The 16,571-nt window shown below is 36.9% G+C and overlaps 1 protein-coding gene across 1 annotated transcript in view; it reads left to right on the top strand.

Moving 5' to 3' along the window:
* Positions 1-16,571, top strand: part of CNTN3 (contactin 3) — a 284,442-nt gene that overhangs the window by 17,627 nt on the left and 250,244 nt on the right. Inside the window, exon 2 of the mRNA XM_040246384.1 lies at positions 9,454-9,580. Within this exon, the coding sequence (XP_040102318.1) occupies positions 9,454-9,580 (127 nt within the window). The remainder of the gene's footprint in view (positions 1-9,453; positions 9,581-16,571) is intronic.

The raw sequence follows: 16,571 nt of genomic DNA, 5'->3' as shown, positions 1-16,571 counted from the left end.
ATTAACCTCCAATTAAAATGAAAAAAAAAAAAAGTTACGACAAACCTAGACAGTATATTAAAAAGCAGAGACATCATTTTGCTAAGAAAGGTCTGTATAGTCAAATTGTTACCTATGGATGTGAGAGTTGGACCATAAAGAAGGCTAAGTGCCAAAGAATTAATACTTTTAAATTGTGCTAGAGAAGACTCTTGAGAGTTCCTTGCCTGCAAGCAGATCAAACCAGTCAATCCTAAAGAAATCAGCCCTTAATATTCATTGAAAGGACTGATGCTAAAGCTGAAGCTCTAGTACTTTGGCCGTCTGATGAGAAGAGCTGACTCATTGAAAAAGACCTTGATGATGGCAAAGATTGAGGACAGGAGCAGAAGGATGTGGCAAAGGATGAAATGGTTAGATAGTATCACTGACTCAATGGACTTGAATTTGAGCAAACTCTGGAAAATAGTGGAGGACAAAGGAGCCTGGCGTGCTGCAGTTAATGAGTTCTCAAAGAGTCAGAGTTGACTTTGTGAGTGAACAACAACTGTAAAAACATAATGACGATATTTTTAAGAGTCACAGATGTAGTCATTCAGTTAGCTTATAGGAATAAGCTCCTGTTTTCACAAAGTGAATTATTTTTCAGTTAGATATACATATTCCAGTTGGAGATAGAATATTTGCTTATAAATTTATGCTGAGAATGGCTATATTCTTTCTTTTGATGCTCTATTAACATTTTTTAAGTTAAAGCTCTTTGCAATGAAGTGTAAACACACACATTTCCTTTCAAATACTAATTTATCAAATTATCCAATGTATACAATATGATAGGGTTGCTTAGGGGGTAAATATATATGTTGAATATAGTCATTGTCTTCTAAAAGTTTAAAGACTGGTGATGGAGGAGTTATGAGTGAAAAATAAGTGAAGGTAATATGTAGTACGCTAGGGAAATTATGATGAATAAAATATAGAAAAATTGTTCTAATAATTCACAATGGGAAAAGATTGCTACTAAATGGTTACATGGAGGAAGAATTAATGAAATAATTTAGTGAGTTTCTTTAGACTTCCTAAATGACTGTAGCTTCTCATGCTGTTTTTTAGTCGCTAAGTTGTGTCTGACTTTGTGACCCTATGGACTGTAGCCCACCAGGCCCCACTGTCCCTGAGATTTCCCAGACAAGAATTCTGGAGTGGGTTGCCGTTTCCTTCTCTGTGTTATCTTCCCAGACCAAGGATCAAACCCACGTCTCCTGCATTGGCAGGCACATTCTTTACCACTGAGCCACCTGGGTAGCCTGTAACTTCTCATGCATATTAGCAAGATGTTCTTCAGGATGGTAGTACCAAAATTCTAGAGAGATGTAACTCATCCTTAGTAGCCCTTAGGTTTATTATTTATAATCTGTATCAATATTAACAATAGCAATAATGTTCAACTGAGTACTGTTTTTTATTCAGTATTTAATATTCACTTAGAATTAGGTGACTTGGTGGATGTAAAGTGTCTAGAGTAGGGCCTGATCCTCAATGTTTACTTTTTTTCTTTGTTAACTTTTGAGACTGTGCATGTGTTTATATGAAGTATTTATGATGAGGGATTTTTCTCCATATTATACAGAACTAAGGAACTATGTTTTTCAGAGTAAAATTTGTTTCCTTCATTTGACTACCAGTAGGACACAATATTGTTTGTTCTTCCCAAGCCTACAGATATAATGATTTCACAGATTTGGAGAAGACTCACTTGTCACCACTACATCTTGGGACCACATAAACTCTTTCTATGTTGCATGTGGTTTGTTCTTTTCTTCATTGCCAAGATTCTTAAGTGAAGGAAATGAAAGAAATACCTTGCAATCATTACAATTTTACTCCCCTCCCCCAAAATAGTAATCTTGGACCCTGGGGACAAGAAAGGATGCTTCTAGACCATGGATTATCAAATTGGGGGTAGAAAATGAATAGAATAGAAAAAAGTGTTATGATTCAGCATGCAGTAAGAATTAGTACTATTTCAAGAAACTTTTAAATCAGTTGTGTATGTGAATATATACACATGCACACTGTATCTACAATAAATCACGATGAAAAGTGAATCTAAGTTGTAGGTCAAATGAAAAATAATTTGAAAAATTGTTTAATTATTCATGTTTCTGCAACTCTGAGACTCACCCAAGAGTACCCCATAGTTCCAGATACAGTTTTGGGAGTGGTTATTCATTGTCTTGCTTTCTTTGATCTCTATACCTACCCGATAACCTAGTTTAGTTCCCCACTTATGGTCTAGAAACATAAAAGCAAGTGCCTGTTTGGGAAAAGATGTGGGAAGAGGGAACTAAATGGCATCTCATATACTCAGATATTTACAGACATGATTCCTGCTTCTGCTTGCTGATGTGCAGGCAAGAAAAGAATATCCTCTCTTCTACTTTATGAGATTACAGCTGCAAAAATACTACAAAATGCAATCACTGTTTCATATTACTTCTTAATAGCTTCTCCTTTATAATCATTTTATAATAGGGATTTTTTTATTGTATAATTATTTTTTCATAGAAACAATAGCCTTCAACTAGAGTTTGATATGAAACATCCTTATTAAAATACACAAAGAGAATCATGCCTGAGCCCCAGAGAGCCTTGACCTAATCTCTTTGATAAAGAATAGAAACCACAAATACAACCAACTCTGTTAAACTCTCCAAGAGAAGTTTACTAAAGAAATGTTTTTTTTTAATTGATTAATGAAATAATGAAGTCTTTTCAATTCAGCATGGTTGGAGAGAATCTTGTAAATTTGCATACTTCAAAGATATTCAGTGGAAGTTGGTATAACGGAAAGCGGGGATATAAGTGGTTTTTTTTTTTTTTCATTTTGAATAAATGAGCCATGAATTGTGTACTCCTGAGTGTATTGTACAGATTTCACACTGTATCTTTCAATAGCATTGTGACACATATTTATCATGTTGAGTTGCTATTAAGCCATCTATCAAGAAAGGTATAATATGGGCTATGTCAGAGACATTCAAAAGCACTAGAACTCACATTCATAAAAGACAATAACATATTTAAGTAAATAAAGGGACAGTATTAGGAAAACATTTTAATCTACAAAGACTTCGACCTATCTCCTCTATGTTTGTTTTGTTCCTAATACATTATTTCTTGTCATATGACTCTAAATTGTTTAAACATCTTTCAAATGTAAAGAATATTCCACAAATCAGAAATACAGCCATTGGATTAAAAGCATCAAGATAAAATATCATATACTCTCAGAAATATATCCAAGTTCTCTAATATTACTCAGCTATATTATATTGAATATTAATCCATCCAGTGAAATAGATAGTATCTTTCATTAACATCTGTGATTGGTTTACTGAAGTGCCAAAATCCAGATATTTAACCTTAAACATGACTGTTATGGATATAAATGTGTCTGTGTATGAGGCCTTATTACTTTTTTTTTAAGGCAGGTTGCAGTGGGAGGAAAAAATGCAATTTTTGTTGAAAAAACTTTTTCCTGCATTGAAATGTATCTGCCAGTTTATGGAAGAACATTCATTTATGTGAACATTTATTTCTAGTACTTGTAAAGCTCAAACAGCTGCTTTCAGTTCTAATTCTCTAACTATTGAACACTGCTTCCCTTGCAGTTTTTCCATTTTGAGGTATGAATGAAGCATGAAGTAAAGATTGAGCAAATCATGTAGTAAGCTGTTAACTTACAATTTAAAGAATTTTTATCAGTTTCTCTGTCATGCTATACTACACCAAATATATGTCATGCTCCAACATTTTTTCTTTTAACCTAATTGCTGGATAGCATTTCCGATATGGAAAATGGATGAATTGGCTATTCTTCATAAGCATTTTATTGGCCTTTCTCATCTAAACTATGCTGTATTGTCTTCCCCCCCCTTTTTTTAGTGTGTGGGTGACAGTAAGTTCAGCTCCAGGTGGCAGCAATGCATTAAAGGCTTCCCAGCACGCAATGTTTAGAGTTAACATAGTTCATGTTGCTTCAAGAGCTCAAGGATGTGAAGGCTCTTTTCTAGAAGATCCTAGCAGATTTTCCTCTACCTCTTGTGGCTCAGCTGGCAAAGAATCCGCCTGCGATGTGGGAGACCTGGGTTCGATCCCTGGGTTGGGAAGATCTCCTGGAGAAGGGAAAGGCTACCCACTCCAGTATCCTGGCCTAGAGAATTCCATGGACTTTATGGTCCATGGGGTCACAAAGAGTGGATACGACTGAGCAACTTCCACTTCACTTGTTACTGGTTGAATTGTATCACCTGAATATTTGTATGTTGAAGCTCTAATCCTTAGGACCTCATAATGTGACCTTATTGGGACACAGGGTCATTGCAGATATCATTTTTGAAGATGAGATCTTCAGGGTGGACCCTAATCCGTTATGACTATCCTTACTAAGGGGGGGGGGTTAGAATTCAGGCATAAAGACTCACGCAGAGGGAAGATGTGGTAAAGAGACACAGGGAGAAGGTGGCCAGCTGCAAGCCAAGGAGATGGGCCTGGAACTCATTTTAGGGCCCTCCAAAGAATTCAGCCCTGCCCACACCTTGATTTCAAAATCCTACTCTCCAGACGGTGAGATGAGTTAAGTTCTGTTTATTAAACAACCCAGTTTGTGGTACTCTGTTACGGCAGACCTAGCAAACTAAGGTACCCCTTTGTCGTTGTTCCTGGTCTCATAAGTTAATCCCCGCTGTCTGCCCTGCTCCCCAGTCAGAAACTACAGAGATCTGGAAAGGCAGCATATCTGGTGCTTTTCATATCTCAGGTGAAAGGCAGGTTCTGTTGGTGGGGAAAACAGTTGCGGAGGAACTGTTGAGTAGACAGCCGACAGTATCTGCCACAGCTAATTTTTCATGTGGAGCACATGTGTGGCATTCAGATATTTGTTTAAGAAATAAATTATCTTATTGAAATTTTTCACCTTTCCTGACTTTGGAAGAATATTAACGAAATTATATTTCAATCATTTCTTGCCTTTTTTCCTAGCATTTTCTAGCTGTAAGCCACCAATGCCAAAATCAATGGTGATGTCCCACTGCTACAAAGTGTTTCTTTCCATCTTAAATTCCCTTCCCTGTGGAATAATAGGGCTTGTTATAGATCTTGTATCATTGGTGGCATATATTTTTTTCCTTTCTCTGACTTGCACTAGACATCCTTCTGTTTGGGTTGGGTATCTCTTTCAAGTACATTGAAAATTCCTTTCTAGATCTACTGTCTCTTAAATTCTTCCTTAAATAGCACTACCATCCTAACTCCCTTTTGGATTGACCTTCATTTCCTCCTGTATTGTGCCGTGTAGCTATGGTACAAGTCTGCAAGGGGAAACGGGGAATATGCTTTCCTTTTCTGTGTGAATTTCAGGAGTAACATTACAGTCTTTTAGGATTTTCATTTCTTCTAGTCAAAGTAATGCAACTGCCTGCAATCCTTTGTCTGTTTCTCTCTGTCATTCTTCATAAAAATTGTATAGAGTATGACCATTAGAATTGATTTGCCACAGTTTGATCTTTTAGTGATATTACCTTAGGAGCTCATAAAGCTTGTACTTACATTCAAAGGCAGTTATTCCTTGTAGCCTCTGGGTGTTTGGAGGGAAAAAAAAAAAAAAAAACCTCAGGATTAGATTTTTCGACTTATTAGTCCCGTTCGGAAATGTTATATGCCCTTTATTTTAGGTTGTAAACTTAAAATGGAGCTTGGAAGCCAGGCCAACATATCAAAAAAAATGCCCCTGTCACAAAAAGTACAGTTTAGCATCAATCCAAATGTTACATTGAATCCCTTTAGTTAGGCATGAAGCTCCCTTCTGTTTTCAGTCAAACTGCTTTCTGCTGGTTACATGTGAATAGTCAAGGTTTTGTCCTTTGGAGGATCAAAATTAGCTTTGAAGAAACTGTTGGATAATTTCCTTTAGGTTAGTGAAGACCTCAGAATTTTTTTCCTTTTAAGCTTATATTGCTAGCGGGAGACTAGAATATTATAACCCAGCATCTCTCATCACCGCTTTCATTCCGGGGAAACAAGATTGAGTGGCCTTTGTCTCTTTTCTGAATGTAAAGCATGAACCAACCTGTCATGTTTGATTATTATTTGCACTTACATTTTAGGAGTCATTGGAGACTCTGGAGTGGCTGCTGGTGGTCTGAAATGCCTTTAGGAGCCTTAAATTTCAAAAGTGCCTGGCATGTGCCTCAGAGGCTTGTAACTCTAGTGTGACATCAGGAAATGTTGTATGCTCAGTTGTTCAGTTGTGTCCAACTCTTTGTGACCCTATGGACTGTAACCTGCCAGGCTACTCTGTCCACGAGATTTCCCAGGCAAGACTACTGGAGTGGGGCCATTTCCTTTTCCAGCAGATCTTCCTGACCCAATGATCGAACCCATGTCTCCTGCATTGCAGACAGCTTCTTTACCACTAGCACCACCTGGGAAGGCCACCATCAGGAAACACTGAAGTTGACAAAGCAAGTTGACGGTTAGTTTTCACCTTTGACCCTATTGAGAACAGTGTAGTTAAATGGAAAGAGAAATAAACCAAGAATATGATCACCAGGCTGTGATCCCAGGTTTCTCAGCCAAAAACTCTGTTACCGTGGTTGGTTATTTACCCTCTCTGGGTCTCATTTCGTCTGGGGAGGCTAAACAACTATAAGGTGAGAATATAAGCTCTGGAATTAAAACCTTAACTTTATCATTCACCAGCTGTAAAATAATATCTGTCTTATGTTGAGTTATTACGAGAATTTCTTCATCTTAATCATCCGTTCAGCAGACAGATATTGAATAGCTGCCATGCTCTAGGAGTTGGAAGAGCAGCAATGAATTAGATATAAAATAAAGGGCAAGCACTTATATAAATGTGTCTAATATTTATAGATAGTGAGATACACAGCTGACGTCTGTGACTGGTGGAAGTGAGGGGTGAGTCATGACATAGTTGGGGGAGGGGCAGTCTTATTTAAGTTGAGAAGATGACATTTATCCTCTGTTCTGAATGACAAAAGGAAACCAGAACACAAGAATAAGAAGGAAGGTCAGCCCAAAGTTCAGGGTGTCTGAGAGCCAAAGACAAGGGTGATGGTGCAGCTGGACCTCATAAAGTAGGCAATGGGGCAAATGCAGCCTGGGAATAAGGGAGACAGGCTTATAAATGTCTGAGTACAGTGCCTGGCTCGTAAATGTTAGCAAATTAGCTATTGTCACCCCTCTTTCAAAAGGGTCTCAGAAAGAAATGCTTTTAATTATTTAATACTGTCACCTTAAATGAATAGCAGTCTCTGGAGCAGAATTAGAACATCATTTGGGAATTTGACTTTTATGAAATTACGATGTTTGTGTTTTCATTGTGGTCACTTGTAGGAAAATTAAAAAAAATAAAACACCTCTATTTATCTTTCTTTAGCAGTATGTCCTTGTTGGTTATCTTTTTAAATATAGCAGTGTGTACATATAAATCCCAAACTCCCAATCTATTCTTACCCCTCTTCACCCTAGTAACTGTAAGTCGATTCTCTAAAAACACCTGTCTTTTTCATTGAAATCACCCTTTTTATGTATAGCCAATTTTTCTTTTGTTGGTTTCCTTCCCCAACTTACCTGTTGGTTTCAAACATACACTATTATGTTAATATAGTATTGCTTTCAAGCCCTGCAAACATCAGTTGGTCAGGACAACACTGCTATACCATCTTCTAAATGAGTAAAATATATGCCACTCAAAATATTCAGAAGCCATTACGGTAGAAAAAATACTATGAAAAAATCTATCTTTTTTGTAAATATTTACAGGCAGACATTGTAACAGACAGAAATATATTCAAATTTCTAAGACAGTAAATATTATTAATGAAACGCTTTTTTTTTTTTTACTTTTATGCAATAAACTGAGGGGGAAGATTCAAGAAAATGACAGCATTGGCTCTTTTTAATTAAGAACTATTTGTTTAGTACCTGTTTCAAAATCCCTTTCTTCTAGAGATTGTCCAAAGGAAAAGTAAGACTTTTTTCCCCCTTGTGACATTTTCCCCTTATATGTAAGTAAAAACCAGGGACTTCTGAGGACAACCCATGACTTTCTTAAATCATTGTGGGCCATAGTAAGGGTTAACTGTGTGGTGATGTTTCCGTGGAAGAGGGCTCAGAGTTAGCCAAAGTTTGAAGTTTGACTGCAGAGTCCCCAGACTGCCATTTCTATCATCAAGTGCACATTCTGAACAGCTGTGTGTACTTTCCTGTTTCATATACCCACTTTTGGACTCAATACTTCTCTTCTGTACATTGGGAATAATTACAGTAGTTTACCTCACAAAGCGTTGTGAAAGGTAAAGAACAGATGTGGACACATAGAATTCACATGGTGGCTTTCATTGTGGCTTTTTCATCATTTCAATGATTATTTTCAGTAGTGTGTTATTTTACTATTCCTGTTAATATGGGAAATTTTTTGTTAATGTTATAATGCTGTTACTACTTAGGTAGCCTAAATTGTTTCTAGGCTTTTTGAATGCTTTTCCATTTAATTTTCTTTGTCATCTCTTCAGAAGTTCTCTTTGTCTCCTAGTCTGGTTATTTATTTATTTTTTCCTGCAGTTTTACTGAGCATTTCACAATAGGAGTAAGGAGTTTGGTTGTGTTTTTATTTTTTCCTGTGAATGTGTTTGTTTTCAGAATGCTCTGCCAATGATTATACAATTGCAGTGGCATAAGCTGTTAGTGATGGCATTATTTCTTTCCTTTTTAAATTCATCATACAAAGACACAGGTTTCTAGTTGTGTATATGTGGAAATTCTCAGAAAGTTCAAGTTCTCTTAACAAAAGTAAAAGCACTTTTTAAAGGACACTTGTTCAGTGTTGTATCCTTTTCTTTAATTTGCTAGTAATCAAATGGAAATCCTACCAAATATTGAGCGTTTTGAGGTCAGAATGCAAAATAATATTGTCAGCACTCAGATTTGCATGCATGGCAAGTATTATGAGAAAGACAATACTCAGGGATTCAAGTGGTTTTGAATACAGCTTTAGTTTTGTAAAGAGGCTTATGATAGAAAGACTTCCTAGACCAGGTAATTCACCAATGATAATTTAGGTAGAATTTATATTATAAAAAGTGATTAGTACAGCCTTATTTATTCTTTTAAGTAATCTTATTAATATGACAGTGGTTTTGATAGTAATTTTCATTTTCTTAGAAGTGTTACTAGGTTGCAAGGAGAGCTTCAGTGATGCCTTGTAAACAAAGCAGTGACTACAGAGCATCTTTGTGGATAAGGGAAGAAGCAGTGTCTACTTCCCTTTTTTTAAAAACAGCACTAGAGACACTGGTTGGTTGCTTTTCTTCTTTAATTCTAGCGTGCAGCTGGTACAGTACCTTTTACTTATTATGATTATTTTTTGGATGTCTTCTACCCATATAGGTGAGCTGCTCTTACAGGGCCCAGTGTTTGTCAAAGAACCCAGCAACAGCATTTTTCCTGTTGGCTCAGAGGATAAAAAAATAACTTTAAATTGTGAAGCACGAGGCAATCCTTCACCTCATTACAGGTACAGTGGAAAGTTTGAAAATCCATATTAAAAAAAAGCAATTTGGCAACTATGAACTTATTTTTTTGCTTCAGTATACTATGCTATCAGTAAGTTATAATACATGAAGCTGTATTCAACAGTCATACCTAAACATTTGGGTCCATATTTTGTATATTTGATTGATTGTTTACAGTAAGAATTATTGATTAAAGAAAACATGATAGAGTCTCTTAAATAAGCAATGTCTTTTCATTGATTTGTGGTAGAAATTAATGTATAAACTTGGATTTACATGTAGTTTTTGGGAACACATCTGTTGTAGGGATGAAATTAAATATGTTGTAAGAGTATGTAGCAATCACAGTTTTAGAAAAAGGTAACAGCATCTATCCTTCTTCCTTTATTATTTTACTGAGTATGTATTAGAAGGTTCATACAGTGTAGAAGAATAAAATATATTCCTACTAAAGTCATACTAACTATTTTTGAAGAGAAAATAAATTTTATTGTATTCTTCTCATGTGAAAGTATACATTTTTCAAATAATATAAATAATAACTTGTTCACTAGAAACCTTTCAGCAACACAGAAAGGTATAAGGAAAAAAAGAAAGAAAAAAAAACTGAACTCTCATCACCTTAAGATAAAAATATAATATTTGGTGAGGTGATGATAGTTTATTTGGATGTGATGGGTATATACTTTATTAAATAATACAGGATTAACGATTTTTACTTTAGGGTTCTCAGGGGACCCACATTAATGAAGAGATGAATTATTTATAAACAGGACATGCTGCTTTTATTTAAATGGTTATGAGAAAGTGCCTGAGGCACCTTGAAAACAGCATGCTCTTTTGAGTACTGCAAGCATTGGTCTCAAACTCCCTGTTTACAATCAACTTTGCTTGGCAAAACCTTTTCTATAACCTGAAGAACAAGCAGACTTTAGCCTTTATTAATGAAATTCTTAGTGTTTTGAGTAGTGATGTAGATCTTATTGAACTCCTATTGTTCTCTTAACCGATGTCGATAATAGTAGCCAACAATCATTGTTAACTTGGGTCGGTTTTAGGTTAGAAGGTTCAGTTCAGTTGACTTCAGTTCAGTTCAGTCGCTCAGTCATGTCCGACTCTTTGCGACCCCATGAATCGCAGCACGCCAGGCCTCCCTGTCCATCACCAACTCACGGAGTTTACTCAGACTCATGTCCATCGAGTCAGTGATACCATCCAGCCATCTCATCCTCTGTCGTCCACTTCTCCTCCTGCCCCAAATTCCTCCCAGCATCAAGGTCTTTTCCAGTGAGTCAGCTCTTCGCATGAGGTGGCCAAAGTACTGGAGTTTCAGCTTTAGCATCATTCCTTCCAAAGAACACCCAGGACTGATCTCCTTCAGAATGGACTGGTTGGATCTCCTTGAAGTCCAAGGGACTCTCAAGAGTCTTCTCCAACACCGCAGTTCAAAAGCATCAATTCTTCGGCACTTAGCTTTCTTCACAGTCCAACTCTCACATCCATATGTGACTACTGGAAAAACCATAGCCTTGACTAGATGGACCTTTGTTGGCAAAGTAATGTCTCTGTTTTTGAATATGCTATCTAGGTTGGTCATAACTTTCCTTCCAAGGAGTAAGCATCTTTTAATTTCATGGCTGCAGTCACCATCTGCAGTGATTTTGGAGCCCCCCAAAATAAAACCTGACACTGTTTCCACTGTTTCCCCATCTATTTCCCATGAAGTGATGGGACCAGATGCCATGATCCTGGTTTTCTGAATGTTGAGCTTTAAGCCAAGTTTTTCACTCTCCTCTTTCACTTTCATCAAGAGGCTTTTTAGCTCCTCTTCACTTTCTGCCATAAGGGTGGTGTCATCTGCATATCTGAGGATACTGATATTTCTCCTGGCAATCTTGATTCCAGCTTGTGCTTCCTCCAGGCCAGCATTTCTCATGATGTACTCTGTGTATAGTTAAGCAGGGTGACCATATACAGCCTTGCCACCCTCCTTTTCCTATTTGGAACCAGTCTGTTGTTCCATGTCCAGTTCTAACTGTTGCTTCCTGACCTGCATATAGGTTTCTCAAGAGGCAGGTCAGGTGGTCTGGTATTCCCATCTCTTTCAGAATTTTCCACAGTTTATTGTGATCCACACAGTCAAAGGCTTTGGCATAGTCAATAAAGCAGAAATAGATGTTTTTCTGGATCTCTCTTGCTTTTTCCATGATCCAGCAGATGTTGGCAACTTGATCTCTGGTTCTTCTGCCTTTTCTAAAACCAGCTTGAACATCTGGAAGTTCACGGTTCATGTATTGCTGAAGCCTGACTTGGAGAATTTTGAGCATTACTTTACTAGCGTGTGAGATGAGTGCAATTGTGTGGTAGTTTGAGCATTTTTTGTCATTGTCTTTCTTTGGAATTGGAATGAAAACTGACCTTTTCCAGCCCTATGGCTACTGCTGAGTTTTCTAAAATTTGCTGGCATATTGAGTGCAGCACTGTCACAGCATCATCTTTCAGGATTTGAAAGAGCTCTCCTGGAATTCCATCACCTCCACTAGCTTTGTTCGTAGTGATGCTTTCTAAGGCCCACTTGACTTCACATTCCAGGATGTCTGGCTCTAGATGAGTGATCACACCATCGTGATTATCTGGGTCATGAAGATCTTTTTTGTACAGTTCTTCTGTGTATTCTTGCTACCTCTTCTTAATATCTTCTGCTTCTGTTATGTCCATACCATTTCTGTCCTTCATTGAGCCCATCTTTGCATGAAATGTTCCCTTGGTATCTCTAATTTTCTTGAAGAGATCTCTAGTCTTTCCATTCTGTTGTTTTCCTCTATTTCTTTGCATTGATCGCTGAGGAAGGCTTTTTTACCTCTTCTTGCTATTCTTTGGAACTCTGCATTCAGATGCTTATATCTTTCCTTTTCTCCTTTTCTTTTTGCTTCTCTTCTTTTCACAGCTATTTGTAAGGCCTCCCCAGACAGCCATTTTGCTTTTTTGCATTTCTTTTCCATGGGGATGGTCTTGATCCCTGTCTCCTGTACAATGTCATGAACCTCAGTCCATAGTTCATCAGGCACTCTATTAGACCTATTCTCTTAAATCTGTTTCTCACTTCCACTGTATAATCATAAGGGATTTGATTTAGGTCATACCTGAATGGTCTAATGGTTTTCCCTACTTTCTAAGGTAGACCTTTGTGTTTTTGCACTTGCAAGTAAAGGTCAGTTTCTGTCAACAGTACTCAACAGCATATATATTGAGCACCTGTTGAGTATTTTCAACACAATAATTGTAATGATCTTGGTTACTGGTCAGAATTGGCTGAGGTGATAGAAGAGTTTCTTCTCTCTGCCTCTTCCTTAACCTATAGAAATAAGAAAAGTTGTCAACATGATTAAAATCAAACAAAAAGCTATTTTATGAGCTTCTTCAGTTAATCAGACACAGTACATGCAACAGGTGGAAACATTTTCTTCTTTGGAGGGAAGATGAACAGATCCACTTAATAGGAAATTATCCTGGAAGCATTTTCACCAGCACTTTTGTAGGACATTCTAACACTTTCTAAATGAATCTGTTTGTTTCTCCGTGAAATGGAATATTATCCTTTTAGATATGACTGTAAATATTTTAAAGAATCCATGTGAATGACTCATGTGTGGGCTGTTTTTTTTTTTTTTCTTTTGGTTGTCAGTAAAGTTATTTCCTGGCATTTTATCTTGTGAATAATTTGGTGATGAATAATGTTCAGCTGAAAATTTGTCAAGATATAACATATAGTCACATAGGATTTTATTTCTAAATGAATAGATTAATTATGTTGGTAAAGTTTAATCAAACCTCAAGAAGTCTTGAGCTTAGAAATTCAGAAATATCTTTTTGTTGTGTTTATTTATGAGATACTTATTTTAATGCCAGTGTATTACAATTAGAGTAAATACAATTAAAGTACCAGGTATTTACAAAATGCTATTGTATAGACATGATATATGTGTTTAAATACTGATAACATATATAAAATGTTGATAAAGTTCTGCCATTTTTACAGTACTTTTTATCTTTTATTAAATGTCTTGAGATACTATATGTTGCATTTAAAAATAAATCTGTACCTGAAAATAGGAGATGTGTGACTGAAATTAATAATCAGTTTTAAGTTTGATAAATGAAGAAATTTTACATGCTAGGTATTGTTTTAAAATAGTTGGTTTATAGGGAAATAGAAAACACTTTCTTTATAGCTCTAAAGATACTCTGAAGGTGAGACTTCTGACCAGTATAAAATTTCACTTTAGAGTTATTAGAAATTGAGACCTGGAAAAAGCATGAGGAAACCTCTTTTCACTGTGAAAATATTAGGTTTTCCTATAATAAGCAATGATTCCTTATTATCCATGTTATCTGAATCAGTAATTATGCCGATGAGTAGATGGGATTATAGACTACAGTGGGTTGTAATTATAACCTTATCTACTTAGACAACACCTTCACTTATGGCCTGATTTTTCTCCTAGTTTTTTATTTTAATAGTCAACCAAGTAATATCCTACATTATTCCTTTACCTGTTCCAGAAGAAAATAAACTTGCCGGTTCTTATTTTCTGCTATCCTTTAAAAATTATGAATAAATAGTGCAAATAGGTAATGACTTTGAAAGTGAAAGACAGTGTTAGTTGCTCAGTCGTGTCTAACTCTTTGCCATCCTGTGGACTGTAGCCTACCAGGCTCCTCTGCCCATCAAATCCTCCAGGCAGGAATACTAGAGTGGAGAGCCATTTCATTCTCCAGGGGATCTTCCCAGTCCAGGGATTGAACCCGGGTCTTCTGAATTGCAGGCAGATTCTTTCCCATCTGAGCCATCTAACGTGGGGATATATATTTTTTTTACATTAATTTACAGAAAGGATATGTTTTTCTAATTATTTATAAATACAAGCACATGGATAAGAAAGAGAAAAGGGAGGGAGGGAGGAAAGAATGAGGGAAGGGAAGAAGGGAGGGGAAAAGAAAGATATCAAGGAGGAAATTAAGAGTTTATTTGAAAATGTAAATTAAAAGCAACCCAAACACATTCTCTAAGACTCAGAGTATAAGTCTAAGAGTCTTGTAAAGGAATATCCTTTTGAAAGCCCAGATCCTGTCTTGTGGACTGAGGCAAACTTTTCTGATGAGAGATCTTGTCTTTGTTATTATACCACTGGGTAAAAAGAACTCTTAATTGGCCATATTAGAAATCTACAAGTTCAGAAATTCTCAAGAGAAATTACCCATCTTAGGGTTTAATTGAGAATTTTATTCTTTCTTTTGCCTCTTCCTGCCTGAGCCCCAAAGCTTGTATTTAAAGGTTAATTAGTATTCAGTCTGGTCATAATTGCTGATGATGCTGAAAGAGGTTGCCCTGAGGAAGTATTAATAACATGTTTTTCAATGGGAAGGATTTTCTCTAACTTCTCATAGGGTTAAATATGCCCATCATTTGCTAAGATGCAAGACCCCAAATAGGAAATTCCCTGATCACTTCAACTAATGCTATTCAGCGTTACAAGGCTCATATTGGACTGACCAGGGTATAATATGTAAATGTCAGTGGGGACCAGGCAAGTAACAAACCAAAAGAGGCAGCCCTTAATAACGTGTAGACACATCGAATCCTGATGAGAGACTGTCCCACATTTAGCCAGAAGCCCATCCAGTGGTCACGATTGCTTCTGAGCACTGGCCAGTTGTTATCATCCAGGAATCCTGGTCCACTACTACAAGACCTTTTCAAGAGATGTTTAAAATTGAGAAATTTTCTTTTTTAATCTCTGTATTTCTATTGTTGACTCTCACTTTTTAAACATAGTAAAGGTCAAAGATGATAAGCCTTAAATGTGAATGTGGGCCATGTGGGCCATGTGGGTTTTGTGTTTACAGCATTGAGTCTGGCTCAAGACTTAACAGATTGTGCCGTCGAGTATGGTAGCCAGAAGCCAAATGTGTCCGCATATGTTTAAATCAGTTCAACTAAGAATTCAATTCCTGTCATAGCAGCCTCGTTTCAAGTGCTCAGTAGCCATACGTAGCTAAGAGTTACTGTATTGGACACACAAATGGACATTTCTGTGCTTGCAGAAAGTTCTGCTGGACAGCAGTGCTCTACTTTGATCCTTGCTGGATCCACAGCTTTTCTATAAATGTTCTTTTTTATTCTCAGCACAAGGAAGCAACCATAATATAATTCTTTTCCAGCTTTATATAATAAGTAGCAGAGACATTACTTTGCCAACAAAGGTCCATCAAGGCAATGGTTTTTCCAGTGGTCAGGTATGGATGTGAGAGTTGGGCTGTCAAGAAAGCTGAGTGCCGAAGAATTGATGCTTTTGAACTGTGGTGTTGGAGAAGACTCTTGAGAGTCCCTTGGACTGCAAGGAGATCCAACCAGTCCATTCTGAAGGAGATCAGCCCTGGGATTTCTTTGGAAGGAATGGTGCTAAAGCTGAAACTCCAGTACTTTGGCCACCTCATGCGAAGAGTTGACTCATTGGAAAAGACTCTGATGCTGGGAGGGCTTGGGGGCAGGAGGAGAAGGGGATAACAGAGAATGAGATGGCTGGATGGCATCACCGACTCGATGGACTGGGAGGAAACAGAGGCAGTTTGGGGTTAGGTTTTATTTCAGGAGTCAAGAGTGTCATGAAGCATCACAGGAACAGAAGCAATCTATAGATTGTTCTATAGGATATTCTTAAATTTAGATTGAGCCCTTCTTTATGGCTCTATTTTAAGACAGATTGCCCCTGAAGTGGCAAAGATGACTGCCTAGGTCTACTTATATCCTCCACAGAATATTAACTGGAAGAAGAGGAAATCTTTCCTATTAATGTGTTACCAAAAGCTCTGAATGGTGTCAGAAAAACATGAAATAAAAACACAGCTAATACCATCAGTAGTCAGAACCCAGGAGAAATGTAGAGGTTAGATTTTATATATTAAAGATGATAGTTGAAAAATTAACATATT

The sequence above is a fragment of the Oryx dammah genome, unplaced genomic scaffold, assembly GCF_014754425.2.
Source record: "Oryx dammah isolate SB20612 unplaced genomic scaffold, SCBI_Odam_1.1 HiC_scaffold_9, whole genome shotgun sequence".
Taxonomy (NCBI): domain Eukaryota; kingdom Metazoa; phylum Chordata; class Mammalia; order Artiodactyla; family Bovidae; genus Oryx; species Oryx dammah.
This window is presented reverse-complemented; position numbering and strand designations above follow the sequence as displayed.